Source organism: Neophocaena asiaeorientalis, unplaced genomic scaffold (genome assembly GCF_003031525.2).
Source record: "Neophocaena asiaeorientalis asiaeorientalis breed wild unplaced genomic scaffold, Neophocaena_asiaeorientalis_V1.1 scaffold24, whole genome shotgun sequence".
NCBI classification, from domain to species: domain Eukaryota; kingdom Metazoa; phylum Chordata; class Mammalia; order Artiodactyla; family Phocoenidae; genus Neophocaena; species Neophocaena asiaeorientalis.
In genome coordinates, this window is record NW_020185317.1 from 5489153 (window position 1) to 5517143 (window position 27991).

The 27991-nt window shown below is 40.1% G+C and overlaps 1 protein-coding gene across 4 annotated transcripts; it reads right to left on the reverse strand.

Moving 5' to 3' along the window:
• Window positions 1-54: 54 nt before the first annotated feature.
• INPP1 (inositol polyphosphate-1-phosphatase) lies at window positions 55-25365 on the reverse strand. 4 transcript variants are annotated; one of them, XM_024733680.1, is made up of 6 exons: window positions 25219-25365; window positions 10402-10669; window positions 7750-7810; window positions 4891-5091; window positions 2655-2829; window positions 55-805 (listed from the first exon to the last, which is right to left on the reverse strand). In XM_024733680.1, the coding sequence occupies exons 2-6, from the start codon at window positions 10603-10605 to the stop codon at window positions 238-240; spliced, it is 1209 nt and encodes a 402-aa protein (XP_024589448.1). In that variant the 5' UTR covers window positions 10606-10669; window positions 25219-25365; the 3' UTR covers window positions 55-237. The 4 variants fall into 4 exon arrangements, with proteins under 4 accessions (XP_024589448.1, XP_024589447.1, XP_024589446.1 ...); XM_024733679.1 differs by having other exon boundaries at window positions 25101-25265; XM_024733678.1 differs by having other exon boundaries at window positions 25105-25235.
• Between the last annotated feature and the right edge of the window lie 2626 nt (window positions 25366-27991).

Sequence of the window (27991 nt, forward strand, 5' to 3'; positions counted from 1 at the left end):
AAGTGTTTCAAGCAACATTAATAGCACAAAATCCACTATTAAGAATCTCGCACATTTAACTGCAGCATGAATATCAGTCATTTATTGACATTAACATTACGAACACATAATGGAAAAATGCTCCTCAAAAGAGGAAGGTGAACTTTGACTGTCGATAGGACAAAGCTGTCTTCAAAAGACAAAGAGGTGGAAACTAGGTTCACAGCTGGGTTTCGAGTCCCTGAGGATGGAGCTAGTCTATGTATGTGCATCCACAGGCGCAAGGTGTCGGAGGAGGAGGCTCAGGAATGTCTCCAGCTGCTTCTTTGATCTGTAAGCGATCAGTCCTCCCTTGTTGGCCCACTGGTCCACTCCAGCAGCGCCTCTGTTTCCCACGTGGTACACCAACTGTGGCAAGTCAAGCCCCGAGTTGGGGTTTCTTTCCAAGCACTCTTTTAAGTCCACCATTCCCCCACCCATGGCCCTGAGGATGGCGTGGGCAGCACAAGAGTCCCACTTGAACGTGGTATCTTCTGAGAAGATGTAAATGTCAACAAGGCCGAGGACAACACAGAGGCTCTTGTAACCAGCCCCAGCTGCCCGGAATATGCGCTCTCCACACACACGTGACAGTGCGGCCTTGATGGTCTCCTTTTCACTGGTACTAATGACAGCTGAGAATGGGTGGGAGCATTCTGCCTCAGAGCTGGGGTTTTGGGTCACTTGGCTCTGCGTTTCACTGCTGTTTCTTGTAGAGACGGGAGGCAGAAATGAATGGATATTGGTCCCCATGTAAGAAAGGCCCCAGTAGCACTGTCCTTTCCACCTGTGGAAGAGAACATTCAGTTTGTGGCCGCAGGTTATCCCATTCGTTTTTCACTGCTCATATGGCTTCCCAACTTGATGATATGAAAAATATATAACACAATGGGTCTCAAGGTCCTTAAGCTTAGAAATGGATAACAAGTAGCTAATTCATTTCTAAAAGTTACTCCCGGGCTTCCTTGGTGGCGCGGTGGTTGAGAGTCCGCCTGCCAATGCAGGGGACATGGGTTCGTGCCCCGGTCCAGAAAGATCCCACATGCCGCGGAGCGGCTGGGCCCATGAGCCATGGCCGCTGAGCCTGTGCGTCCAGAGCCTGTGCTCCGCAACGGGAGAGGCCACAGCAGTGAGAGGCCCGCGTACCGCAAAAAAAAAAAAGTTACTCCCTGTGCGTGTTGCTGCCTGTGCTGTTGCAGGTTAGGAAGGCTTTCAGTTTTTCTGTATTATCACACCCATCTAGGACAATGCTAAAATATTTGCTCTGTTCCTGGAGGCCAGAAATCCCGCGAAGTTTCACTGCCACTTTTGGCATTTGAAGTTTAATGGGGGAAAGATGAACAGATAAATAATCTTTTCAATCTGCAAATCTTTCACAATCCTTAAGTTTTTCTTCAGTTGGTAACGCCTTTTCATTCTCTAATTCACTAGCTCCACTTTGGTTTTAACACCAAGAAAGATGGACTCATTATTTTTCGCAACAACAAAAATAGCACCTATCATTTCTCAATGTTTAACTTACTATATATGCTGGATAGTTTATTTACAGAGATGGAAACAGGCTTAGAGAATGTAAGTGTAAGAATGTAAATCAGTGATAGAATCTGCATTCAAACCCAGGAAGTCTCACTCTAGGATCTATGCTACTAACTACTCTGTCAACCATTTCTAGGTCATGATTATGCCAGCATCCAGTCCCACTTATTTTTAACTTCTTAACAATCCTTTAAAGACAACAAACACTTTCAGTTTGGAAGAAGGCAGGGTTAGAAGAAAACTATCAAAATTCCATAGGTGTAGTTTATGCCTATTAAAGAACAAACAATTCTTAGTTGCTTGAAGCAAGTCAAAGTTTAATACAAATATGTAGTTCTAGGACTTCCCTGGTGGCGCAGTGGTTAAGAATGTGCCTGCCAGTGCAGGGGACATGGGTTTGAACCCTGGTCCAGGAAGATCCCACATGCCGCGGAGCAACTAAGCCTGTGCGCCACAACTACTGAGCCTGCGTGCTGCAACTACCGAAGCCTGCATGCCTAGAGCCCATGCTCCACAACAAGAGAAGCCACCGCAATGAGAAGCCCGCTCACTGCAATCAGAGAAAGCCTGCGCGCAGCAACGAAGACCCACGCAGCCAAAAAATAATAATAAAAAACAAATAAATTTATAAAAAAATATGCAGTTCTATACAAGTGGAAAATAATATTATCTATTTCAATAAAATACTGAAATCACAGGAGAAAAGCTGCTTCTTCTTGGCCTCTGCCATGCCCTGGAGCCCTGCAAGCATGGGCCATGGATCAGAGCAACTCTGCCCTGCACATGAGTTCAGGGGAGCCTGAGGAGGGAGGAGGCAGAAAAGGAAGTGATGCTGGCAGTTCTACCGGGAGAGCACCCCAGAGCCAGGTCCTAACCCTGGCTGTATCTACTCAGCTTTTCATTAGAACATTGTCACATTTTGCTGCGAGACCCAGGGCTGAGAGTAAAAAGAACGTTAATTCAAACATGCAGATTTTTAGTAGGAATACCAAATCTACTGAGTCATGGGAATGTCACGCGGAGAGATCATCTTGACAATAAGCAAAGCTGAGGTTGTAAATTCTAAAAACCATAATATACCAAAAATTTTCATCTTTTACCTGAGGGTGTTTAGGTCTTGTGATACAAAAGGTTGGTTGATGACTCCCATCAGGGGCACCCCTGTCTGTATGTCACAGACACCAATTAAAATAGTGACACACTGAAGTCCACTGGGGAAGATTCCTTGGTTGGATTTAATGTCAGCAGAACCTTTTATATACTGATAAGTTGAATCTGAAAAATGAAGCAACATTTGTTAGGATTATTTGAAATGATTATTTAGAAGACGATGATGAATACATCTACAAACCCTGTACTATATCGTTTCTCTCTTCTAATTTGGTAACTGCTATGGTCTGAATGTTTATGTCCCCCCAAAATTCTTACCCACAAAAGTTGATGGTATTAGTAAGTGGGGCCTTTGGAAGGTACTTAAGTCCTCAGTGTGGAACCCTCATGAATGGAATTAGTGTCTTACAAAAGAGGCTCCAGAGAGATCTTTAGTCTCTTCCAGAATGTGAGGACACAGTGAAAAGGTACCAATTATGAATCAGGAAGAAGGACCTCACCTAATCATGCTGGCACCTTGAGATTGGACTTCCCAGCCTCTAGAACTGTGCGAAATAAATTTCTGTTGTTTAAAAGCTACCTGTCCATGGTATCCTGTTATAGCAGCCCAAACTGACCAAGATAGTAACCAATCAGTTTCTACCTTTGGGTGCCACTTACATTGAATTATTTTTCGACCTCTTGTACTTCACTTTTAAGCTGCTTGTGTTTCATTTTCCCAACTATATAGTCTTGGAGAGAAAGGACACGTCTATAGTTCCTATGGCAGCTAGCACAGCACCTTGCAAATAACAAGCACTCAAATATCCATCACATGTCAAAATTATTTAAAAGCTAATAGCTCAGGATAACCAAGGGGCTTCCTTAGAGCTCTTACTAATCAGAGGACAAGTCCAAGGTGGATGGGAAAGCCTCCTTCCAGGAATCTGTCAGGGGTGGGATTACCTTTTTGTTTGTTTTTGTCCCTCAAATTAGGAGGAAGGAGACAATGATGGTAGTACAAGAGGAAGAAATTGATGGGAGTCCTGAGAAAAAGAAGCCAAGTAGCTAGGTTTCTTCTTAAAAGACTGTACATGCCAGCAGCTGACTGCCAACATCTAATGAGTTAATGCCCAGTTAAGGATGATCCAGAGAGCTAGCTAACAGAATCAATTCAGGATAGAACAAGAACACAAGGTTTCTGTCCCTCAAAAACCTTAACTGAGGCTGATTTACCTTCAGGCAATAAAAGATTCTGGAAAACATTCTTAGCTTGCATATACAATCCATAGGCTGAATATGCTCTAATTCTCTGATGACTAAAGGCATTTCTATCATTATTAATGTGTTTGTAGGATGGGGAGGGTGGGAGGAATCTGCCTGTTCAGCCTGACTGGTCGTAGTTGTACTGGGTAGTATATGCCAGGAAGGTTAGGGGAAAAAGGGGGACTTCCGAAGATTAATACCTAGGGCATTATATTAATAGCATCATTGAGAGAGGCCTACACTTTTTAAACAATGAGCTACACGTTATGGTTCTACCATAATCATGACCACAAAATTCATGGTGAGGTTTACACAGGACTCACAAACCGACTGCTAAGAGTCACATTCAGCTGTGTTTTGCTTGGCCTGTATAGTGGTTTTGATTGTTTGCTTGTTTAACTGAATTAGTAGCCAGCGGTTAAATTGTGAGATCGCACATAAAAATCTGGATTTTGATTTTTTTTAAAAAATTTGATGAGCTGGACAGCATTCCCAGATGGCAATAATCTGCTGGTGCTGAATGTTCCTAAAATGGCACGTGTGCTCAGTTAGTTATAGCTGCTATCACTTCATTCTTCTCTCTTATTTAGCAGTCTGGCCCCTGAGGTCTTTCAAAAATGAGTTAATTCAGCTTTGTATATGTGCCTGTGTGTGTGTGGGTATGTGTGTACACACACACATATGTTATAGATATATGTGATAGATATATGTATATAACACACACCTCAGCTCTTCGTTTCTTTTTGTTTTGGCTGCACCGCACGGCTTGTGGGATCTCAGTTCCCTGACCAGGGATTGATCCCGGGCCACGGCAGTGAAAGTCATTCATCATTTTAAAAATTCAAAACTTTTAAAATAAAACTCCTAGGAGAGTTAAACCATACCCTCAATTTTTATTTTTCTAACCCCCCACCAAAGAAAAAAAAAAAGAGGATTATTAATGAAAGCAAATAAACAAAAGCAAACACTCTCTCTACTTACCTATAGGATCCACCCAAACTCCCAAAGTGTCCTGTGGAATGTTGATCTCTATCGCATCCAGAGCTGGGTCACTAAAGACAACGTCCTGATGTACAACCTTGGCTAACGCTTCAGATGCCAACTTGTTACCATTAAGGACTTTGTTGAGAAGATCTACTGTTTCTTCCTCTGTTGGACACAGTCTCATGATAATCTTTTCCCCTAGAGTAAAGACAAACTAAAGACCATTACATCTCAAGTTTCAGGGGAGAAAGAACAACAGAGGGGTGGGAAGAAACAAAAGCTGTGAGGGCACCTCAGACTAGATGAGGGCAATACAGCCATACCAGTGTTTCCTAACCTGGCTGATTGCCAGAATCACCCAGTGGCCTTCATAAAGTCATAGCTGCTCAGTGGTCAGTCATGCACCTAACAGTGAGGAATGAATTCCAGGTGTCAAAGGACCTACTCTCCAGAAAAATGTCCACATGGGCACATGCACACAGTTTTTTGTATCTAGTTTAAGGGAGCTCATGGACCAGTTAAGAACCCTGAGTCCTTGATAACCAATCTTTTATATTTTTTGCCTTTTGCCTTTTAATATACTGTGGGTCACCCTATTCACATTTGAATATGTTATTGAAAAGAATGGAGTTCTTATCAGTACAAAGAAGGGCTTCTACCTCCCTAAATTGTTTATGCTCAGTAAAGTAACATAAGATGAAGTACATTAATCTTTAAATGTGGTAAAGCTGTAGGACTCTAAATGACATACATAGAATAGCTCTCTGTGAAACCACTGGAAATCAGCATGTAAGCAAAGTTGTTTCTGCAATCGAAATCCCAAGTTACCGAGTCCAGGTGCTTTACCGTCACTTCAAAGACACTTCTTAGACCCTTGCCTAATCTGGCTTCCAGCCCCCGCAAAAGTAAGAAAAGAGGCTGGCAAAAACAGGCAAGTTAAGAGCAACAGAAAGTCACAGCAATGCAGAATATAAATTTTTTAAAAATTAAGAAAACATGGCACTTTGGAGGTTTTGTGGTATACAGACAAATACTCCTAGCTAACCTAGCCATTCCAAGAACAGCAGCATTTGCATCACCTGAGAACTGTTAGAAATTCAGAACTGCAGTCCCCATCCCAGACCTACTGAGTTCTAACAAGATCCCCAGGTGATTCATGTGATCCTTAGAGTTTGGGAAGCACAGTGTGAGTCTATTACAATGATGATTCTGAAACAGCAAGAAACAGTCAATTACATGTAGTTCAATTCAATTAAATGAGACTGTTAAAGTTGGGGAATAATAATGCTAATCACTGCCACTTGCTGAGCACTTACACTAGACTCAGTAAAAGTCATGGGATCATTCAAGGCAGCAAATCATATCACATTTCTCCTTTGCTTAAAATTTGCCACTGAATACCGATCATGCTCAGAGGAAAATCCAAACTCCTTCCTTTGAACTTCCACTGTCTCACCTCACCTCATCCACCAGCCCCTCCCCTTCACCATGGTTCTCTGCTGAACACATTCTCTCCTTCAGTTCTAAGGAAAATGTACATGGAATGCCTTTTTGCCCCTATAATTCTAGATACATAAATGAAATATTAAAATAACTGTTTATGAAGTAGTCAAACAGGATTTTAAGTGTAGGATTTCTTACGGGTTAGTCACATGTGTTTTTTTTTAACATCCTTATTGGAGTATAATTGCTTTACAATGGTGTGTTAATTTCTGCTGTATAACAAAGTGAATCGGCTATGTGTATACATATATCTTCATATCACCTCCCTCTTAAGCCTCCCTCCCACCCTCCCTATCCCACCCCCTAGGTGGTCGCAAAGCACCGAGCTGATCTCCCTGTGCTATGCGGCTGCTTCCCACTAGCTATCTATTTTACATTTGGTAGTGTATATATGTCAATGCTACTCTCTCACTTCATCCCAGCTTACCCTTCTCCCTCTCCATGTCCTCAAGTCCATTCTCTACAACTGTGTCTTTATTCCTGTACAGGTGGGTTTTTTAATCTTAAGTTTAAATGAGATTTTTCCTTCTTCTTACTGAGTGTCATAGAATTAAGTACATTTTAACACACTGCCCATGAAGGAGACACAGTTTTCTCCAGAGTTAATCCAGAAATTAGTTTTCTTTGTAAACATGCCTCTAGATGTTTAACTATTTGTCACATGATCAGTGTTTAAAGTTCACTATTTTAATCTTCTACCATTAAACAAACAAAAACCCAGACAACTAAAAACAGTTTGTTTCTCTAAAAAGGATCAGCGATTTTGATATTTTCCTCTCTATCACAAGGGAACTGGTGGTCCATCAAACGAGAATTTGGTCCACAGGAAACTTATTAAATAAAACTTGGTGGTAAAAGGAACCTTTTTGGTTGTCCAACTCCCTTTACAGAGGTTCTGAGACCAGAGAAGCCATGAGGTGATTTCAGGGACAGGGCCTCCTCTACATTCTCAGCTAAGGTCTAAGGACTCCCTAGGAGGTCCACAAATGGGTTTACTTGGACTTGAAATTGCCTGCAAAACTGTGTAGATGTGCATCTTTCTGGGGGCATCTGTAACTTCCATCAGATTCCCAAAGGGCCAGGCAACTTTCCCAAAGGTTAAATCATACGTTATTCAAATGCTACAGATTTATATCCAGAATGATACATGTGGACTTGCTACATAATCCTAAGACGCCACATCTCCCTATCGTAAATGGCATGATATTCTGAAGCACTGAATGAAGCTTAACATTCAATTATGTATTTATGTGAAAGGCCTCCAAACATCCATCTACTTCATGATGTAAGTTGAAAATAAAAATACCATATGATAATTAAGTTATAAAAATACATTAAGACATTTATACTTACCCAAATCATTTGTAAACTCATTGGATTCTTCTCCAAAAATTTTTTTCCCCAAGCCTGGAAACTGAATGATTCAGAGTATGACAAAAATACAACAATAAAGAAAAAAAAAAACCCACATTTATGTTCAATTCTGAACAGATTTTCATTTTATACTTCAAATTAAATAGCACAATTAGATCTGAAATTTACAATTCCAGAAATCAATCCAAGTATAACAAGTATGAAAAGTGAAGTCAGCTTGGTTCAGTACTTAGTTTTCTAATATTTTCCTGCTCCTTTGCCCCTTTAGAAAGTCCAAATCATGGTAGAAGTCTGGTTTCCTTATGTTCTGTTGAGTCTGCAGAAGTACTTCTAGAAACTTCATCCTTCTAGTTAAGGGCCATAGAGCTAGAATGTTTGCAAAGGAGATGTTTTAACTGTTGCTCCTAAACAGGACCTAAGTAGCTTATACAAGTTAATGTTATTGACCAAGTACCTTAGATGATTATTTGAGACTGGATAGAAGGTATCAGAGGATAACATTTGATTTTGTTTTCATTTTCAGGTGTGTTTTCTGTACCTGCTGGAGGTATCAATAGCCATCAGGCTAGGAAGGTGATATAGCAAAAAAGGGGAAACATTTTATTTGCCAACAATTTATATGCCAATATAGAATTAAAAAAAAAAAAGCTAAATAGGAATTTTCTCTCATCTCTGTATGACCAGGAAGCTTTCAGACACATTTTGCTTCTGATTTTCTCTGCAGTAAAGATAATTTCTCTCAAAATATGTGCTGAATTATGATATGAGTATGGTTCTCAAGCAATAAAAGCAAGGAAATGCTTCAAATATTTGAGCTCAGTTATTCACAGATGGCCAGTAGCTTTAATAATGCCCACAACTACTTGTTATTTTTAACTCTTTTAAAGAACAATGCAAGTCGGGACTTCCCTGGTGGCGCAGTGGTTAAGAATCTGCCTGCCAGTGCAGGGGACATGGGTTCGAGCCCTGGTCTGGGAAGATCCTCAGGAGCCCTGGTCCGGGAAGATGCCACATGTCTCGGAGCAATGAAGCCCGTGTGCCACAACTACTGAGCCTGCGCTCTAGAGCCCACGTGCCACAACTACTGAAGCCCTCGAGCCTAGAGCCTGTGCTCCGCAACAAGAGAAGCCACTGCAACGAGAAGCCCACGCACTGCAATGAAGAGTAGCCTCCGCTCACCGCAACTAGAGAAAAAGCCCGTGCACAGCAACGAAGACCCAACACAGCCAAAAATAAATAAATTAAATTAAATTTAAAAAAAAAACAATGCAAATCAACACGGGCTGGCACTGAGCCGATTTATCAATTCACCCAGGGCTGAAGCTCCAGTCTCCCACAACCTGCCTAGAAACCCTTTCTGAGGCTACAGTATAGGAGAGTCATGAAACTATTTTATACAAGCCAAAAGTGAGTATCATTTATGTGTTCATAAGTCCTGGCATATACTTCATGAATGAACAACTGCCTGAACTTGTTATAATGCTCTGGGGCAAATATTAGGCCACAGAACTTAACGTTGATACATTTCTAATCCAGTTGCACAACCATCCCTTCCACCCAGCTCTTGATCAGTAACAAAAATAAATTTGCTTCCTTTTTAGTTTATTGGAGCCAGATATTATAGGACATGAAAAAGTACAGTTTGTAGAAATTTCAAGGGGTCATTTATTCTCTCTTCCTGCCTGTGGTCAAGAATTCACTTAAATGATTCTAAATGATTCCTAATATTTTGAGAATTTTATAGAAATGATTCTAATATTTTGTAGGGCTTTCCGACATAAAATTCTATCCTCCCAAACCTAAAAGAAAAGAAATTATTAGATTACCATATAAAAGGCAATATAGTATTGCAAAGAGCACAGACTCGGTCAGCCTGGGTTCAAAAACCAGCCCTGCCATTCACTTGCTGTGCAACCTTAGGCAAGTTATTTAACCTCTCTGTGTCTCCCTTTTCTCATCCATTACAATGAAATAATTGTTCTTACCTCATAAAATTGTTATGATTAAATTAACATATTTAAAGTCCTTAGAACAGTACCTGGCTCATAGTAAGCATTTATAAGTGTCTGCTAATGTTATTGTTTTGTTATTACTACTTATGAATATAATTTCTTTTCCCCAGTCAGCTTAAAAGACCTAGAATTACAATCATTGTTAGTTATAAACAATGTTTTCCTACTCAAATAAAGGGAGACTTTAAGTCTCCAGGACTCTATGAGCCCATAACTAAGGCAACCATTAGATAAGTGATTATGTCAAAAGGTGGGACTTAATGTATCAAGTTAAAAAAAGTTATAAAACAGTATGTTCTCATTTCTTTTGAAATAAATTGTGTGTGCCATGTACACACACAGAAGGAAAATATTCTAACAATATTTAGCAAAACAGCTGTGGTTTTCTCTAGTGGTAGGATTAAGAGGATTCTTACTTTTCTGTATTTAAATTTTTTTTCTGCAGCACACATTTTGGTAATATTGTAGTCAAAACAAGGGGAAAAACCCAAGTTGTTTATTAGAATCCAAGGTGTTAATAATGGGGGTAAGGGTGGCGAGGAGAAAGGATGCTATTCTATAGAGGAGAAAAACCACAGGGGCAAATATTTTGCAATTACATTGGCTGGGACCTTCTTACCTTGTTCTCCATATTCTGTTTTATAACTTCCTGTACCAGTACATCAGCCAGGGTCTTGAAATCAACTGCAAACTTCTTGTTCTTTTCTCCCTCTTTCTTTTCTTCTATCAGCAGCTGGAAGAGGGCTTCCTGTTGCCTGCACGCCCGGGCAATGTTGGCAGCTTTCTCAGAGACACAGAGCAGCTCCCGGAGGATACCTGACATTTCTGAACCTGGCTTTTCAGTTGCAGCGTCTGGTGGAATCGGCACCCACCCTCCAGGCCGTCAGCTGGAAAAGTACAAGAATGTGAAAGAGAAAGCAGTTCAGAGAGTGATGTCAGGGTGCCTCGGCACTGCTAACAACCCATCTGGCAGTCAACCGGTCAGCATGGCTGAACAGCTACTATAGATCACAGTCGCATCCTCCAGGTGGAAGACTAGATATCATCTAAAAATTGAAACTTATTTTTAAAGATCAAAAGATTTATAGTCTCAAATCCATTATGCAAAGAACTGAATTCTCAGTGAAAGAATTTGAATGAGAATCTACATTATATTTACAAAACCCTAGACCAATAGGCAGGTGGATACACGAGCACAATGTTAAATTAAAGGAAAAGCCAAGTTCACGTAATGACCTTCGAATGAGCACACAAGCTTAGCAACAACATTATTAAAGTAATGCTCTTTCTTTCACCCTTTCCCCTAAAGGAAGAAGGAAGAAGTGAAAGCCCGTTTATCCCATCAGTTTGGGGGCAACTTTCTAAAGTACCAAGCACACCAGCAAGCATGTTTGTGTCCTGCAGGACTCGGGTCACACTGAGCTAGCAATCCAGGTGATCTCCCAACCCCAATCACCTTTTTTTTTTTTCTATTAAAAATGTCCCACTAGCTGTGCTGCTCTTCTAGCAAGTTTAAATAATAAAGTGAATTCAAACATGCAACTTGTTGGGACTTGAAAAGTTCTGGCCTCTAAGAGGCATGCTACCACACCTTGACATACCTATCAGGTAATTAGGAGAGAAACATTTCTCAGTTTCAATAGTAGCTGCATTTTACTGAATGCTTTAATAATTCCTATCTCAGTATTGTGAGAATTATTGTGAGGATTATCAGCCCTGCTTTACAGTCAAGGAAACTGAAGCTTAGAGAAGTTAAGCAACTTGTTTAGGGTTACACAAGACTAACTGGCAGGGCTCACACAGAAGCTCATGCTCTTTATGGGAACATATGTATATGTATAACTGATTCACTTTGTTATAAAGCAGAAACTAACATACCATTGTAAAGCAATTATACTCCAATAAAGATGTAATAAATAAATAAAATAGATCTAAAAAATAAAATAAATAAAAAAAGAAGTTCCTTTAATGGACTCTAGGAGGCTGAGAATTAGTACAACAATGAAGATGTCAATGCAAAGGAGTTAATTGTGAATTGTCATAGCCGTTTTGTCTTAATCAGGTCTGCTTTAAAAAATATATGCTATTTTCTTAAGATTATGGGTCAACCACCCTAAGAAAATATGTCCAACCTCAACAGTAATAAAAGGAAAGTGAATAAAAACAATGAAACATCCTACTCCACTATTAGATGGACAAAACTGGTTTTAAAGTTAATTTTCGTTCTTGCAGATGTGGTGAAACAGGTGCTGATACTCTGCTAATGGGCGTGCAAACAAGTGGGTTTCCACAGGGCAATTTGAGAAAAATGTATCAAGATCCTTAGAAATGTTATTACCTTTAGCCAGTAACTCCAGTCTGGCCCTATTTTGTGTTAAGTCACAGTTGTGTTAAAATATTTCCACAGAAGAAGGATCAGTATTATTGACAGCAGCAAAAAGTTAAAAATAATCTTAAACATTGGTGCAATGTAAGATAGACTACAATGTAGTTCTTAAAATAATATTTTTGAAGAATATTTAATAGGGATATGTTAATGTTATAATATTAAATGTATATATAGTATCATAGTATGTTCCTAATTTATGTATATACACACATGCGCTCTGTTTATACATATAGAGAGAGCTTGAAAGCCTAGTAGGTGATGTGTTAATGATAAACAGACGTTTAATGGTAATTATCACTGGGTACTAGAATTGTGGAGGATTTTTTTCGTTATGCTTTTCTATAATTTTCAAATATTATACAATAAATATATACTGCTTTTCTAATAAGAAATTATATTTTAAAATATCTTGGAACAATTAAGCACAAAGGACAAGAATTCCAATTCCTGGAGATAACTGTCCAAACAAAGTGGTACTGTAGTGACAACACAAATATCAGGTAGTAGAGATGATAGAGTTAAAAATTAAACACCTGCCTACCTAAATGCCTTTTTCCCCCAAGGATTGAATAATATGTTAAAAAAATTCACTTTGGTTGACTTAAACCTCAAGAAAAATGGTTATATTAATACAGCTGAGGCACTGACTTAGAAACAATTTATGGTATCTGTATGCTCTAAATTATAAGTTATATATAATGTATACACACATGGATACATACATATCAGTAGAATACAGAAGCTCCAAGTGTATAAATTCAATAACTTTGATTATTTTGATATCTTGGTACATGTTATGAGGTTATTGCAAGTAAAGGAAAAAGAATCAATGAACTAACAGTACCTAAGCAGCTTTTTATCTTAAAAGCACCATGAAGATTTTAAGGAGTCCAGTTTGAAAACTTTCTAAATTAACAATACCAGTATTGTCTATTTTACTCAACTTTGTTAAAGTCAGTTTTTTTTTTTTTTTTTGGTAAAAGTAACACCGTACCACCACACCATTGGATAACCAAGAATCTCTCCCTATGACGCCCTCAGAACACTCAGGTGAGTTACTCACACAGGCTACAATCTCCAGGCACCACTACCACCCTTCTCACACGGAAAACTCACCAACTTAGTCCTGATAAGTTTCTATACAGCTGCACAGAGATCTGGAGTTTCTCACCTTTGAACCTGACCTTTATTTCCTCAATAATGACCATTCTCACTTCACCTGAGCACAGCAACTTGACCAATGGGGGAAAAAATAGCAGCTCTAAACTTTAGTCCTGTAATTAACAGGTGAACAGATTTTAAGAATTCATCATAACACAGTAAATTAGATTTTTCAGTTCCAAAGTTATCCCAGCACTCAACCTTAATCACCTTTTATTCTGAACCTAGAAAACACTACGGTGTCTTGTCAAGCTCCAGGTTGAACACGCAGTTTCAGCTTAGGACTAGGCTTTCTCCAGCCATCCTACAGAACCCAGAACTTCTTTAGCTCCAGGGTCCTAACCCCCTAAAAAAAAAGTCTCTCACAGCTATCAACATGTACATGCAAGACTTTCTAACTAATTTGCATAGCTAGCCTGCTACTTTCTGGCTGAATGGACTATTTCCTCCAAATGAATGAGCCACGGTCCTCTGTGCTTCTCTCTGTAAGCTACTTCCGTATCTCTTTCTCCATCTGTCCTCAATTCAATTCACTCAGCCAGGCCACAACACTCAAGGGCATAATGGACAATTTGCCCTCACTTTGAAGGACTCAACTTGAGAGAAACTGAGGGCTACATCCAATACAGAATTTCTTCGAGTTTATTAATAGCTTGTATTAACACTCATGGAAATTATCATTCAGATGATTTTTGAAAGCAAGTTTATATATGCGTTATTGGGCTTCCCTGGTGGCACAGTGGTTAAGAATCCACCTGCCAATGCAGGGGACACGGGTTCGAGCCCTGGTCCGGGACGATCCCACATGCGGGGGAGCAACTAAGCCTGTGAGCCACAACTACTGAGCCTGCACTCTAGAGCCCATGCACCACATCTACTGAAGCCCGTGTGCTCTAGAGCCCGTGCTCCGCGACGAGAGAAGCCACAGCAATGAGAAGCCCACGCTCGCTGCAACTAGAGAAAGCCGTGCACAGCAGTGAAGATCCAACACAGCCAAAAATAATAATAAATAAATATAAATAAATAAAATTTTAAAAAAATTTATATATGCGTTATTGACCTAAGTTGGCTTTATTTAAACATTTCAAATACTTTAAATGAAAATTATTATAGATTCATGATTAGTAAGTTATGACATTTACCATAATTTAATAGCTTTGAATATAGAAGAAATTCCTTTGGATTAGTATTTAATAGGTATTCTGGCAACCACGTGTTAGAATTACCTGAGGCGCCTATTAAAAAGACAGATTTCTGGGGCTCCATCCCAACTTAGTGAATCAGAATCGCTGGGGACAGGGTCCAGGAATCTGTAGTTTTGTCAGCCTCATAGATGATGCTAAACACTGAGATTTAATAGCTACTGTTCTTTAGGCTGTTCATTCATCTTTAATACTATGCTGGTAATTTCAGGGGGGCTGGCACCTGGTGTTCAGATATCTTGGTGAAACCATGTGCTAACAGTTATTCATATGCAGAGAAAAAGCCCAAGTTAAAATAATAATCGCTAACATTTATTAGGTACTTACTATATGGCAGGCATCCTTCCAAGCACTTTACATATGTTTTTACATATGTTAATTCGTTTAATTCTCACACAACCCTACGGAGAAGGTACTATTACCTCTATTTTACTGATAAAGAAACTGAGACACAGGAGGGTAAATAATTTGCCCAAAACCACACAGCTAGGAAGTGGCTGGGACAAGATTCAAGCCCAGGTGAAACAGCAGAAACCCAGTTTTATTGACTAGAGCACACTGTTAGCCAGTGCTCTAGCCAATAAAATCCTTTCATAAATTGTTAGATGTTAACTAAGGGAAGAAATGAGCAATCACTGGATAAATAATCACAAGAATATTATTATTATAAGGTATATTATATAGCAAAAAGGAGAGAAACACACACACCTCCCTGATAGCTGTCAGTAGTTTGATTATTAAAAAATCACTATTTGATACTCACTTTCCTTCTGCTCTCAGGAAAACCTTTCCCCTAGCTGATCCTCAGTCTCAGTGTAAACCATCTTTGCTGGATAATAAAAGCTCATCTATGTTCTACTGATATCTCTCTTAACTGGCTGTCTTGGCATGAGGGGCGGGGTGGGGGTCAGCTCATGCCGAATACCTAATTCCTCTTGTATTTGTTTGCTAGGGCTGCCATAACTAAGTGCCACAGTCTGGGTGGCTTAAACAACAAATTTATTTTCTCACAGTTCTGCAGACTGGAAGTCCAAGACCAAGGTGTCAGCAGGGTTGGTTTCTCCTTGGCTTGCAGACAGACTTTCCTCTGTGGACGAGCATCCGTGGGAGTCTCTCCCTCTTTTATAAAGACTCCATTCAGATTGGATTAGGGCCCACCCATATGACCTCACTTAACCTCGAACTGAGTTAAGTTAAAGGCCTTATCTCCAAATACAGTCACATTATGAGGTACTGGAGAGTTAGGGCTTCAACGTACAAATTTAGAGAGAATACAATTTAGCCCAAAGAGACCTTGCTAATCTTAGCAAATGCCAACCCAATCTATTCCTTTGTCTTCTTTTTTTCTGGCCAAACAGGGAACTGGGGTAGGGTTCTCTTTCCTGTTTATATGGTCAATAAGTTTAATTCTGTAAGACAATCTTTCCCACTAGGAGCTACTCACTTTAACAGCCAAATCATTCATGATCAGTGAACATTGAAATACTCTTATAAGCCTTATTTTGTGACAACCCATTTCAAGTCACATTTGAGCAGAACAGGTTTAAAGAAGTTACATTCCTCACCATCTCAGACCAAATGTATATCTACATGTTTACATAAGATCGTGTCACAGCGTCAGATAGAAACAGTCTCTTTAGCTTTTAGGGAATTTTCACATCTATTAGAGAAACACTGAGTAAACTGAAGTAGGCCAATTAGAAAAAAAAAGCTTTTAAGACTTTTCCTGGAAGCCCAAATCTCTCTACAAAGACAAAACTCAATTTTAATTTCTGATCATCTCATCAGAACACCAGATATTAAAAATCATATCTGAATAATATACACATATTTCAGACGTGATAAACAGTAAAATGGGAAAGACATAGGCTTCGGAATCAGATAGACCTGGGTTGAAAACCAGGGCTCTGCCATCAACTAGCTGTGTGGCGTCTGATAATTTACCTACCCTCTCTGAGCCTCTCTCTTCATCTGTAATATGAAGATAATACAAATCTTGCAGGGACATTGTGAAGATCAAAAGAGGTATTTCTGGAAAAGTACCAAGCACAGAGCCTTGCGTATAGTAGATGACAAATGACAGCTATGACTATTAAATACAACTTCACAGAACCCACAATCACAGTCCTTACTTGAAAAATAAGAAGTTGGCAACTTTATAGGGGTCACTGAAATCTTTTCTGAAAATTTACTACTCCATTAAATCTAAAAGGCTGGAAACTACTTGTAATTCTTTGAATGACCCAGAAAAAAGTTCCTTTATGCAGGCCAGATCTGATTGCTTCAGTTTCTGGGTGTCTGGGTGGAAACTTTGGCTCCCGGAGGCTGAAGACTACTCTGGCTTCATGGTAGACCATCTACAGATGGCTCAGGAGGGTCACTATTCCGTCAAGGGGGATATTTTGTCGGGAAATTTGTGGAGATTCTAGAGCCAAGGGTGTCTGTTTTTGTGTGATGAGCCTGCTTGTACCAGAACCTGGCCATGCCCTTATGTTGCTCACGGTGACAGAAATGTGACAACATAGATAAGGGCCCTCAACAAAACAGAACTGCTCACTAATGAATAGGCATAGTAGGTCAAAGCATTTCTGTTGACATTCGTTTCTTCCTGCAGATAACCTACTACTTTTACAGAGCCCACATTTTTGCCCATTAGACAATGACTCCACCCTATCCTCACAATTCATAAACTGAATTCAGTCTGTCACTCATCCTCTGAAGACTGGCAATTTGAAATTACTGTGTGGTGGCCCTGCCTGACTGCTATTGCTGTTGGGGTCCCACTTCCATGAAACACCTGGGTGCTTTACAAGAAGTGTTTTTGGTGACCTCTCTCAAAGGGGTGCAGCTGGCCAGGACTCTCCCTAGGTGGGCACATGCTGCGGGGCTGGCCAAGGCTCTAAATTAGCTCACATTGCTATTGTAGGCAAAACAGAGACCTTGTTCCTCTTCCCCTTCCAGGTTAGGGCTGCTTTAGGGAGTAGTTTAAAGAATGGAAGCTGCCAGAAAGGATGGGGAACAGAAGTGGGCCCACACAAAGTATGTAATGGGCTCAACTGGAGTAACCAACGATGGCTAAAGTGCAACTTGCTAACAATAGCCTCCCCTGACATCCCTAGGAGACACTCATCTACCCACTTGGTTACCTAGGCCAGAAGGAAAACTGTACCACAAGCATTAACAGGCATTTACAAACACTACCTTTTAGGTCATTGGAAACTGAATTGTCCTTCCAGTGTATGAGCTTTGCTCAACTTTCAGATATTTGATCATCACACATTTCTCAGAATCCACTAAGTAGTACGGCATGGGACTGCCTGTACTTCCTTAGTGCTGTTTCACTTTGATCTCTGCGATGTTGCTGTCATCACTTCATAGTCTCTGATTAAGTTTAGCATTTTAGTGGCTGATTTCCCACCATCTGTCCATTTACTCCCATGCTCTGGGCAGATCATTAATTTGCACATGCTGTTCCCTCTGGCTGACATGCCCTTCCTCCTGCCTTATGCCTAATGTCTACTCACCTTCTCAGAATCAGTTCAAGGGCAAGAAACTTGAACAGATACTTCATAAAAGAAGATGTTCAAATGGCCAATAAATATATGGAAAGACAGTGTAACTTGTTAATAATCAGGAAAATGCAACTTAAAAGTTGCAACAGGGTATCACTGCATGTCCAACCGAATAGCTAAAAGTAAAGATTGAATATGTCAAGGTTTGATGAGGATGTAGAGCAATGAGACTCATACTGCTGGTGTGAATGAAATTAGTACAACCCTGTTGGAAAATTGTTTATAATTTGTTGAATATAAGCATAACCTATGACCTAGCAATTTCTCTTATAGCCTTGTACTCAACAGAAATTCCTGCACATATACATTAAAAGACATGTACAAGATTATTTATGATCAGCATAATTTGTTGCAGTAACCTCACACTAGAAATAACCCAAGTGACCATCAACACTAAAATGAAATAAACTGTGGCATACTTGCAAAAGAAAATACTATACAGCAGTGAAAATTAATGAATTATTGCTATAGGCAGCAACGCGGATGCATCTCACAAAAACATACTGTTGAGTGAAACAAGTCAGACACAAAAAATATACGTGGAGCAATTTAATTTAGTTGAAGTTCAAAAAAAGGCAAAACTAACTTATGGTGTTAGAAGTTGCAGTGGTGGTTACCCTTGGAGAAGGAGGGATTATTGATGGGGGTAAATGATGGGGCTTTTAGGCACTGGGAATGTTCTAGATCTGAGTGATGGTTACATGGGTGGGTTGACTTTGTGTACATTCATCAAGCTACACCCTTAGGACTTGCATACTTTTCTGTATGTATTTCTATTTAGATAGAAAGTTTTTTAAAGGCTGTGTGTGTGGAGAGAGAGTTGGCTCCTCCAGGAGCCATGCCTGACCCTCCATCTTGGTTACCTGGACCATAGGAGAACGGAGGCAGGACAAATCTCTATCCCAGCTCTCCAACACACTGTACATTGGTTTGCTTATCTATGCCCTTGTCTGGCAGGAGATTTAAACGTGCATGGTTTCTTATGACTCTTAGCGCATACCTCAGGGGTGTTCAATAAATGTTGGCTTATGAATTTTCTCTTAGTTTGTAAATATAGAATTCATCTTTGTCATATTGTTTATTATACGTGTATTTTATCAGCATTACCCAGGTGCCATTAGGCACGTGGGCCCATATTTATTTATATCAAAGTCTACATATATTCTACATTCATTTACAAAAAAAACCAAAGCTGTATCTGGATGACTAGCAACTGAACCACATTTTTGAGCACCAAATTGGAATCTGATATTATGCTCTGACATCTGGAGGTGACCTATCTTGATTAATTTTGTTGATTAAATAGCCAAAAATGGTAAGTTTAATTTGGTTTTGTTAGAGAACACATTAAATATGGGATATGTAAATCCATCTATTTAACCTTCACACTTCTCCCTCCCTTCTTCCCATTCTTCAAACAGTGTTGACATAACATGCCCATTTCTAAGCTGATCAGTCTACCTCACCCTAGTAAGGCTACTGTTGTACCACCTTAGCCCACATTTTTGCTCACTGCTGCTGCTCAAAGCAATAGACCACAAAGAAGTCCTCTATCCTCAAATATTGTTCTGGTAGCTTGTAAATGGGAGCTTGTGCTAAAGTAGTGTCTCCCAAATTAGTAAGATCAAGAATCAATTGAAACACTCATTAAAAATACAGATTTTTAGACTTTTCCCCTGGAGATATTGATCCAGTAAATCTGGGTTGAGGACAGGCAACGTCACTCATCTAATTTTTATTTGACAATTTAAGGGAACACCAGGTGCAACAGTCAGCTCTGTCTCACTAGCTATTCAGGAGCAGAACAGGGAAAGCTATAGCTACTGCAACTAAGAATAATGGCCTTGGTCGGCTAAGTGTCAGCTATATTGTCTTTTTTGTAACAAAAATTAAATGCTGGAAAAAAAATGCAAGTTGACCTACATAATAAGTATTCCACATTAGCATAATACTTGCCTAAAGTATACATTTCAATGTCTTCCCAGAATGCATTTGAAAAGTATGAAAAAATATTCCATTTAGAAATACTTTTAAATTTGTTAGTGGCCCTTTTTTCTCCTCTTCTCGGGAGTGAGAAACACTTTCACTAAATAGAAACTCTTTTCTATCTGCTGTCTTCCAACTATATGCTTAAACTTTTATATGCTAAGAGATATTTTTTAGCATACAACCGAGGTGTCACAAATGAAACCTGAAATCACATAGAATATAAAAAAATGGAAGAAGATTCGGTGGAGCTATCTTAACTGTGGGAAAGAATAAATATTTTTAAAATACAAATTTAATGCCTAATTCAAGGCAAAAAGAAAGATGTATGGCTTGTAGAAACTTTTCCAGCAGAATATTATTTACAGCTTTGATAATTGTTAATGTTATCGTTAATTGTATTAATCTTCAAATCCATTTTGAATGTTTCCTTTTGCATGTAACGTTTTTCAGTCATTTTTTCTTTTCTTTTGAACTTTTGCAACACTTACTTTCCGTACCAACTCATTTAACACTTGCCTTTTATGGTCTACGTGGGCCACCGTGGGTGTGTGGTAGAAAGAGCCTTGTTTAGGCCACAGGGGAGCTGGTTCTTAGGCTCTGCTTGGCCTTTAACCAACCAGGTGTAAAACCCTGGCCACAAGTGTAAGCTCTCAGGGACTTGTTTTCCTCATTTCTGTAAACATAAAAAAGGAAAAGAAAGAAGGGACAGAGAGGTTGGAGGGAATGATTTCTATGGTCTGTCCCAGTTCAAAACTTCTCTATTTTTTTATATCCACTTTCCATATAAAAGAGGTTGGGGGGCTTCCCTGGTGGTGCAGTGGTTGAGAGTTCACCTGCCCATGCAGGGGACAAGGGTTCGTGCCCCAGTCCGGGAGGATCCCACATGCCGCAGAGCGGCTGGGCCCGTCAGCCATGGCCGTTGAGCCTGCACGTCCAGAGACTGTGCTCTGCAATGGGAGAGGCCACGACGGTCAGAGGCCCGCGAACCGGAAAAAAAAAAAAAAAAAGAAAAAAAGAGGTTGGGGACTATTATTCAGCCTTAAAAAGGAATGAGATTCCGGTACATGCCTCAACATGGATCAACCTTGGAAACATTATGCTAAGTGAAAGAAGCCAGACTTAAAAGAACAAATATTGTATAATTCCACTTATATGGGGTACTCAGAATAGTCAAATTCATAGAGACAGAAGGTAGGACGGTGGTTACCAGGGCTGGGAGGAGGTTATGGGGAGATATTGTTTAAAGGATCCAGAGTTTCAGTTTGGGATGATAAAAAAGCTCTGGAGATGGATAGTGGTGATGGTTGCATAACAACGGTAACGTACTTAATGCAAGCGAATTGCACACTTGGAAATGGTCAAAATGGTAAATTTTATGTCATATATATATTTTTTACTACAATTTTTTAAAGGGTAAAATACAAATAAAATTACAGGTTCAAAAAAATGTACATTTTTAAGGCTTTTGATGTTTATCATCTACCTAATTTGTTGGTTGAATGAAAAAAAAAGTTGGGGCGGGGTCATGAAAATTAAGTTGAAAGAGGGCACCAGGCGCTTTGCCTTGTAGTTGATTTTGCACTGCAATCACGCTGGTTTTTATACTTAGTGTGTGTTTATAGGCTACAGCAGTTTGGGTTAATGAACATTATTAGGAAGGCCTAAGCCCCACCCCCCCATGCCCGCCCTTGGGGCACCATTGTTCTCTCTCTAATAGGCTGTAGGTTCCCTGGGAGCAGGATACACAATTTTTCCATCTCCTCATGATACACAGTGGGAGTTCTGTAACTTAATTGACTGATTTTCATGCCATTAGAGATAAACATGTTTAAAAGGATTTTCTTGCACTAAAATTAATCTGTAAGGGATTATTCATTATGCAAATTTTAGGATGATAACTGTTAGGAAACATGATTCAAACGAGTTCTTTACAGAACTTCTTAGAAGATGGTTATTATTATTTATTTCTGCAGTGATAAATTACATGACCTAAAATATATTCTCTGAATATTATAGCAAGAAAGTAAAGGTCAGTGATCACACTGTGTATCATTTTGGCAGGCTGGGATTATGGCAGCATATCTCTTATCATTCTACTTCCATTTTGTAGAGGTAAATGTTTATTTTTAACAGATATTGACAAATGTTGACTACAACAATACATAATACTGAATGTAACATATGCCTTCAAAGGACCATAAAGTGATAGAAAAATATTTATAGTACCTTTTACTTGAAAAGGTCTAAGTACCAAAACGATATAAATGGCTCACTAAAGCCACTTCAATATACAAATACACTCAATGCTCTTGCATTCTTGCTAATGCTGCAACCATAGATTAATGTCTAAGCTACTTAATATTTACCTTTTTGATCTGAGTTTTCATTTCTATTTCCCCCATTCTTTGCTATTCATGAAGCTTACAATCAACCAATTTTTAAAACAGACATTTCATGATTCCCAGATCAAACTGGGATTATATGTGGTTATATGTGATTCTTGCAAATTCTCAGGAATTAACTAGAGGGGTTTTCTAGAACTTGGAAGATAAGATCCTATTTTTAAAACTACTGATGATAAAAAAAATCTTTTTAAGTACATTAGGATTACCTTAAGCAATATTAAATAACATTTTCCTTTGGTCATTTGAATTTAATCCTGTGCAATTTGTTACAACTCTCATTTGCATCAAGGGAAACCTAACCATCATCACTCTGTAAAGAAAACAAATTTAAGTACCTATTTAAAAAGGTAGTAAATATTTACATTAATTGAAACTTGGATAATTAAATTAAAAATTTTTTAACATTTAGTTGATTAAAAATAAAAACAAGAAAGCAAAACAACCCTTCTCCACCCCTAAAACAAAAGAAAAGCAAAGCAAAAGAAAAGAGAAAAAACAGGAATGGAGAGAGAAAGAAACTGATACTTTCCATTGTGGTAATTCATCTTAATGAATTATTTTATAGATTAATACTTTATTTTGTCAATTTGTTTTTGTATATAATTGACCACATTTAATGCTGAAATAAAGTTTTTTCTTTTTTAGATGGTGTTGGGTCATTTTAATAAAAGTTATACATAAGTTACTGAAATTTGCATTCTGGTCTTCCCTGATTAGGAACACAGAAAAAGTAACAAATAAGTCTGTTACATGAAAGAGAAATGACCAGGCACAATATTTTGCTGTAGATTACTATCACAGTAATCTGCACTAAAAATCCATTAATAAAATGCTCTTATAACATTAAAGGACTTGAATTAAGATTGCCTACCACAAAAAAGAGACTGAACATGTAAAAATGTTTGCTGGGCTTCCCTGATGGCGCAGTGGTTGAGAATCCGCCTGCCAATGCAGGGGACATACATGGGTTTGAGCCCTGGTCTGGGAAGATCCCACACACTGCGGAGCAACTAAGCCCGTGCACCACAACTACTGAGCCTGCGCACTAGAGCCCTTGAGCCACAACTGCTGAGCCCACGAGCCACAACTACTGAAGCCCGCACGCCCAGAGCCCGTGCTCCGCAACAAGAGAAGCCACCACAATGAGAAGCCAGTGCACCGCAACGAAGAGTAGCCCCTGCTCGCCACAACTAGAGAAAAGCCCGTGCACAGCAACGAAGACCCAATGCAGCCCCAAAAAAAAGCAGAAGTAAATATACAATGAATAACTTTATAACTTTTGTTTCACAGGCCTTATATGTCAAATAAGACATGATCATTTTTTTTCAGAACTACCACAAGTATAGCTATAATTTAAATCTCTAATAAGATATTCCACATCAAATGGCATGAGTCCAAGCTGCAGTTTCCAACCAGGTGGTGATTTAGTCCAATAACTTGAAAAGAAACGGTAGCTTTCTCTATGAAAAAGTAAAATATAACTTTATGCCTTTTACATAATTTTCTTCATGACTAAGAACTAACTGCAATAGTATAAAAATCCACAAAAGCTTAAAAATAGATTCTAAATAAGAATGCAAACAAATATCTGCCTTGAAAAAATGAACTCTTCTATTGCCCCTTTTCCCCCCTTCTATAACCTATTTTAAAAGGTAAAAAATGAGGTCACTTAGCTAATTCATCAGTCAATAGTAGTTCGGTGGATTATTTTCATCATTAGACTATTATCAGGCTGAGCAGGGCTGATCCTTACCAACTTCTTTGGTTTCAAAGCTAGGAATCACAGCAAAACGGCCAAAAAATGTTTTATTCAACATGTGGGATGCACTCAAGTGGTCTATCCACACAGCCTTAACCCACTGTTCTTTTGAAGTGAACGCCATTCACACAGTGGGCAAACTTCTGCTTATTCAACGCCTTAAAATTTGCTTTAAAACGGAAAATCTCCAAAGTACACACCTTGATTGTTTATATGTATTCTTCATGAATGTACTAAATAATCTAGGGATTTTTTTCAAGCTCTTCGTGTCTAACGGTATACACGATTCGGCCAAACCCATGTTAAATATCTGCATCCCCCAGCCCCACTACTCTACTCTGGCCACACCAACTAACTCTGCACGTCTCACCAGACCGCCTTTCAAAATGTAGTGAATTAAAAGCAAGGAGGCAAAGACTTTTCTAAATATAGTCCCTTCATGTTATTTTACGCTCATCTAGTAGGTCACTAGTGGCAGCCAACAGCAATGGACACTAACAAGCATCTCTCAAAGCAAAAACCAAGGGGCGCTTGACAGCTATGCCATCTACGCTTTGAACCTGGGCCACTGCTCTCGACAACTGTCAGATCAGCTTCTTCGACCTAAAAATGCTGATCGAATTTAAAAAAAAAAAGTGTTTGCCAATCTTTCTTCCCACCGTCTACTTCTTTCGGGTCGTTTCTGCGGAGCCCAGGGAGCCGCAGGACTCGAGAGCTCCTCCGCCCGGCTGGTTGCAGCAACGATGTGGGCCGGGCCGGGTGGCAGCCTCGCTGCAGCGGACAGAGGTCATCACAGGCCGGGCGGAGAGGCAACGAGCCCTGCTGGCCCAGATTTACTCACCTACCTTCCGGAGAGGCGATGGGTGCGTGCTGGTCGCCCAGCCCGGGGACCCGGATCCGAGCAGGAAGGGAGGCTGTGGCGCCGAGGAGAGGGGGGTGTAAAGAGGAAAGCGTATTACCTAAGCCGGGATGCGGAGCCCAGAAGGAGGCTGCAGCCTTTCCCTCCAGAAAACGGAAGAGGCGGGGGAGGAGGAGGAGGAAAAGGCGGAGGAGGAGGTGGCCGGGCGTAGGAGGCTAGCCGAGGGGCGCCGGGCGTCTGGCCGCAGGCTCAACCAGAGGGCGAGGGGCTGGGAGCAGGGCGGTGGTCATCGGAGGGCGAGGCGCAGCCGTGCGGCGCGCGGCCACGCTCTCCCGGGATCGCAGACCGCAGCACTCGCCAGGCCGCCGCCCTCTTGTTTCCCCCCGGACCACTGCGTGGAAACGCGCGGTGACGCCTCGAGGCTCCCGGGGCGAACGTGGGCATCCCACGCCTGCCTGCAGGAGCCCGGAGTCTGCAGCGTCGCAAGTGGAGCGTGATGATTCAGAGGGGAGTGCCAGGAAGCAAAGGGTTCCGAGGTCACCTCATCCACTGTTTCTGTTTTCTTCTTGTAGCCGCCCGCAAATTCGCTTTTAATATCTTCCTCCTCCATTCTTCCGTACTCTTTTTTGAGGATTATGGTTTTGATACACGGGTTGGCAGCTGTGACGATGGACTTCCTGCCGGTGGCAATCGGGTCCCATTGTTCTAATAGGAATGTCAAGCGTGCTGATTGTGCTGCAAACCCTAGCAGTGTCTCCTGGGAGCTTGACTTACAAGGTGTGGGCCTAGAGCCACCTTGACCGGAAACATACCGTGGGTAGTGCTTCAACCCTCTAAACTGTGGGATTCAGTATACCTTAAAGATGGCTTTGAATGGGGTGGGTAGTGATAGGAATGGGTGATGATGGGGGGATAGGTAGACATTTTTAAAGGGCAACAGAGTGTTCAACAGGAGGGGTCTGGCCGGTGACCCAGTAGGCTGGATGTTGTTTGTGAGCACACCGGGCCTTCTAAAGTCCTTCACACATCCTTTCACTTCATGGCACACCTAGGAAATAATCTTGTCTGCAGGACCCCAAGTGGGGCAAACAGAGGAGGCTGCTCACGCAGGAGGGACTGGGCCCTTCCACCTTGGAGGGCAGAGGAGACCACTATGTACATATCTATAACTCATTCCGTGGTGTGAAATTAGGAAGCTCTGTTTTAATGTTCTAGCTAGCAGGTTTTCTTATCTACATTTCCCCAAACCTCCTGAGTTGTCAAGTCTTGGTCCTCAGGGCAGTGGGGAACCACCAGGACAGGGGCCTGGGGGTGATACTCAACTTGTCATAGTCCAGGAATTGGTGCTTAAAACTTTGCATCTCCCTGGCGGAACTCATCTTTCTGCTCCCGGCCTGCTTCTATGGTCTCTGACTGAGACAACGCCTCCTTCACATCCCACCCCACCCCATTATCAGGCTTTCACTCACTAGCAAGTCCAGCTGATCCATTCTGTCTTCTCTCTCAGATTCATTTTTTTGGTCCATCCCCTGTATTATTGTTTATTAATCAGTCTAATAATTGTATCTAGTCTCATTTCTATGATGGAAAGATCAAGAAATAGTTTGAACATAATCAGCTATACTCTAATATAAAATTAAAAAGTTAAAAAAATAAACAAACAAAAAAGAAACAGTTTGATATTTGGAAGTAAAGAGATAGCAGATACCAGAAGAGTTAGAATGCACAAAGAATTTGCCCCTAGGGAGCAGGAATTGGGCGAGAAGGGGGGTGGCACAAGAGACCACTGTTTTTGTGACACATCAATATGCCTCTACAAGCTAAATCTGGTCCACTTTCCACTTTGCTGCCACGGAGATGATTCTACATCACACCTCTCAATAGGTTGCTTGCTTAAAAGCTTTCACTGGCTCCCGGGTCCTATCAAGAGCAAGCTCCTGGGCATGGCTTTCAAAGCCTCTCTCCCCCTCGCATCTGTCAATCCTGCCCTCTCACACTTGACATGCCATTTTACCACACCACATCTAGTTTCCTAAATGCACAAACTAGTTTCATTCCTTTGTGCTTTTATACATGTTATTTGTTTTGCCTGGAGTATTCTCATGCTGCTGTGATGATAGCTAATGGCACGAGGCTAAGTGCTTTTTGTGTTTTATAGCTGTTCATTCTTATATCAACCCTGTGGTAGGATTACTGTTATCTCAAAAAAGAATAAAACTGTGACTTAGAGAGGTTAAGTAATTTACTCAAATATGTAGCATATGGTGAGGCCAGATTTGAACCCAGCTATATGACTTCAGGACTCACATTATTTTACCTGTTCATACTTTAAAAACTTTTCTCAGACACTAAATTTGAGCAGGATTTAAATTGTAAAATGTTTTAAGTCTTCAAAGTACAAGGAGAAAATATAAGTGAATTGCTTTTCATCTCAGAGTAAGCATGGAACAAAGGACAAAATTACAAAGGAAAAGTGACAGATTTGACTATAGAATTTTTAACTTCTTTCAGCAAAAAGGCCCATAGAATAAAATTAAAAGACAAGTAAAAATTATCCAAAAATGTGCAATATATATGAAAGATAAGAAAGTAACATCCTCATTTAATAAAAAGGTCTTACAAAGAAAATATAAATACCTTGTTTTTAAAAATGGGCAAAAATGTAAATTAGTTAAATCATGAAAGTAGAATGCAAATGGCCAAACATTTTTAAGGGAAGTGAAAATGTAAAATGATAATGCACCTTCAAGTTGACTGAGAATAAAAGAATAGTGCTAGTGATTTGGGCCAGTGACCCTTGAGGCAAGATGTATGGCAGATGAGCAAGCTCAGTGCTGAGAAGGGCATAAATTGCTTCAATGTTTCTGGAGGGC

Coding starts and splice junctions, on each gene's coding strand:
- INPP1 (XM_024733680.1), bottom strand. CDS start 10,605: ATGTCAGGTATCCTCCGGGAGCTGCTCTGTGTCTCTGAGAAAGCTGCC. Junction 7,811..10,401: donor AACAGAATATGGAGAACAAG/GTAAGAAGGTCC, acceptor TGAATCATTCAG/TTTCCAGGCTTGGGGAAAAA. Junction 5,092..7,749: donor TGAGTTTACAAATGATTTGG/GTAAGTATAAAT, acceptor TCTTTACTCTAG/GGGAAAAGATTATCATGAGA.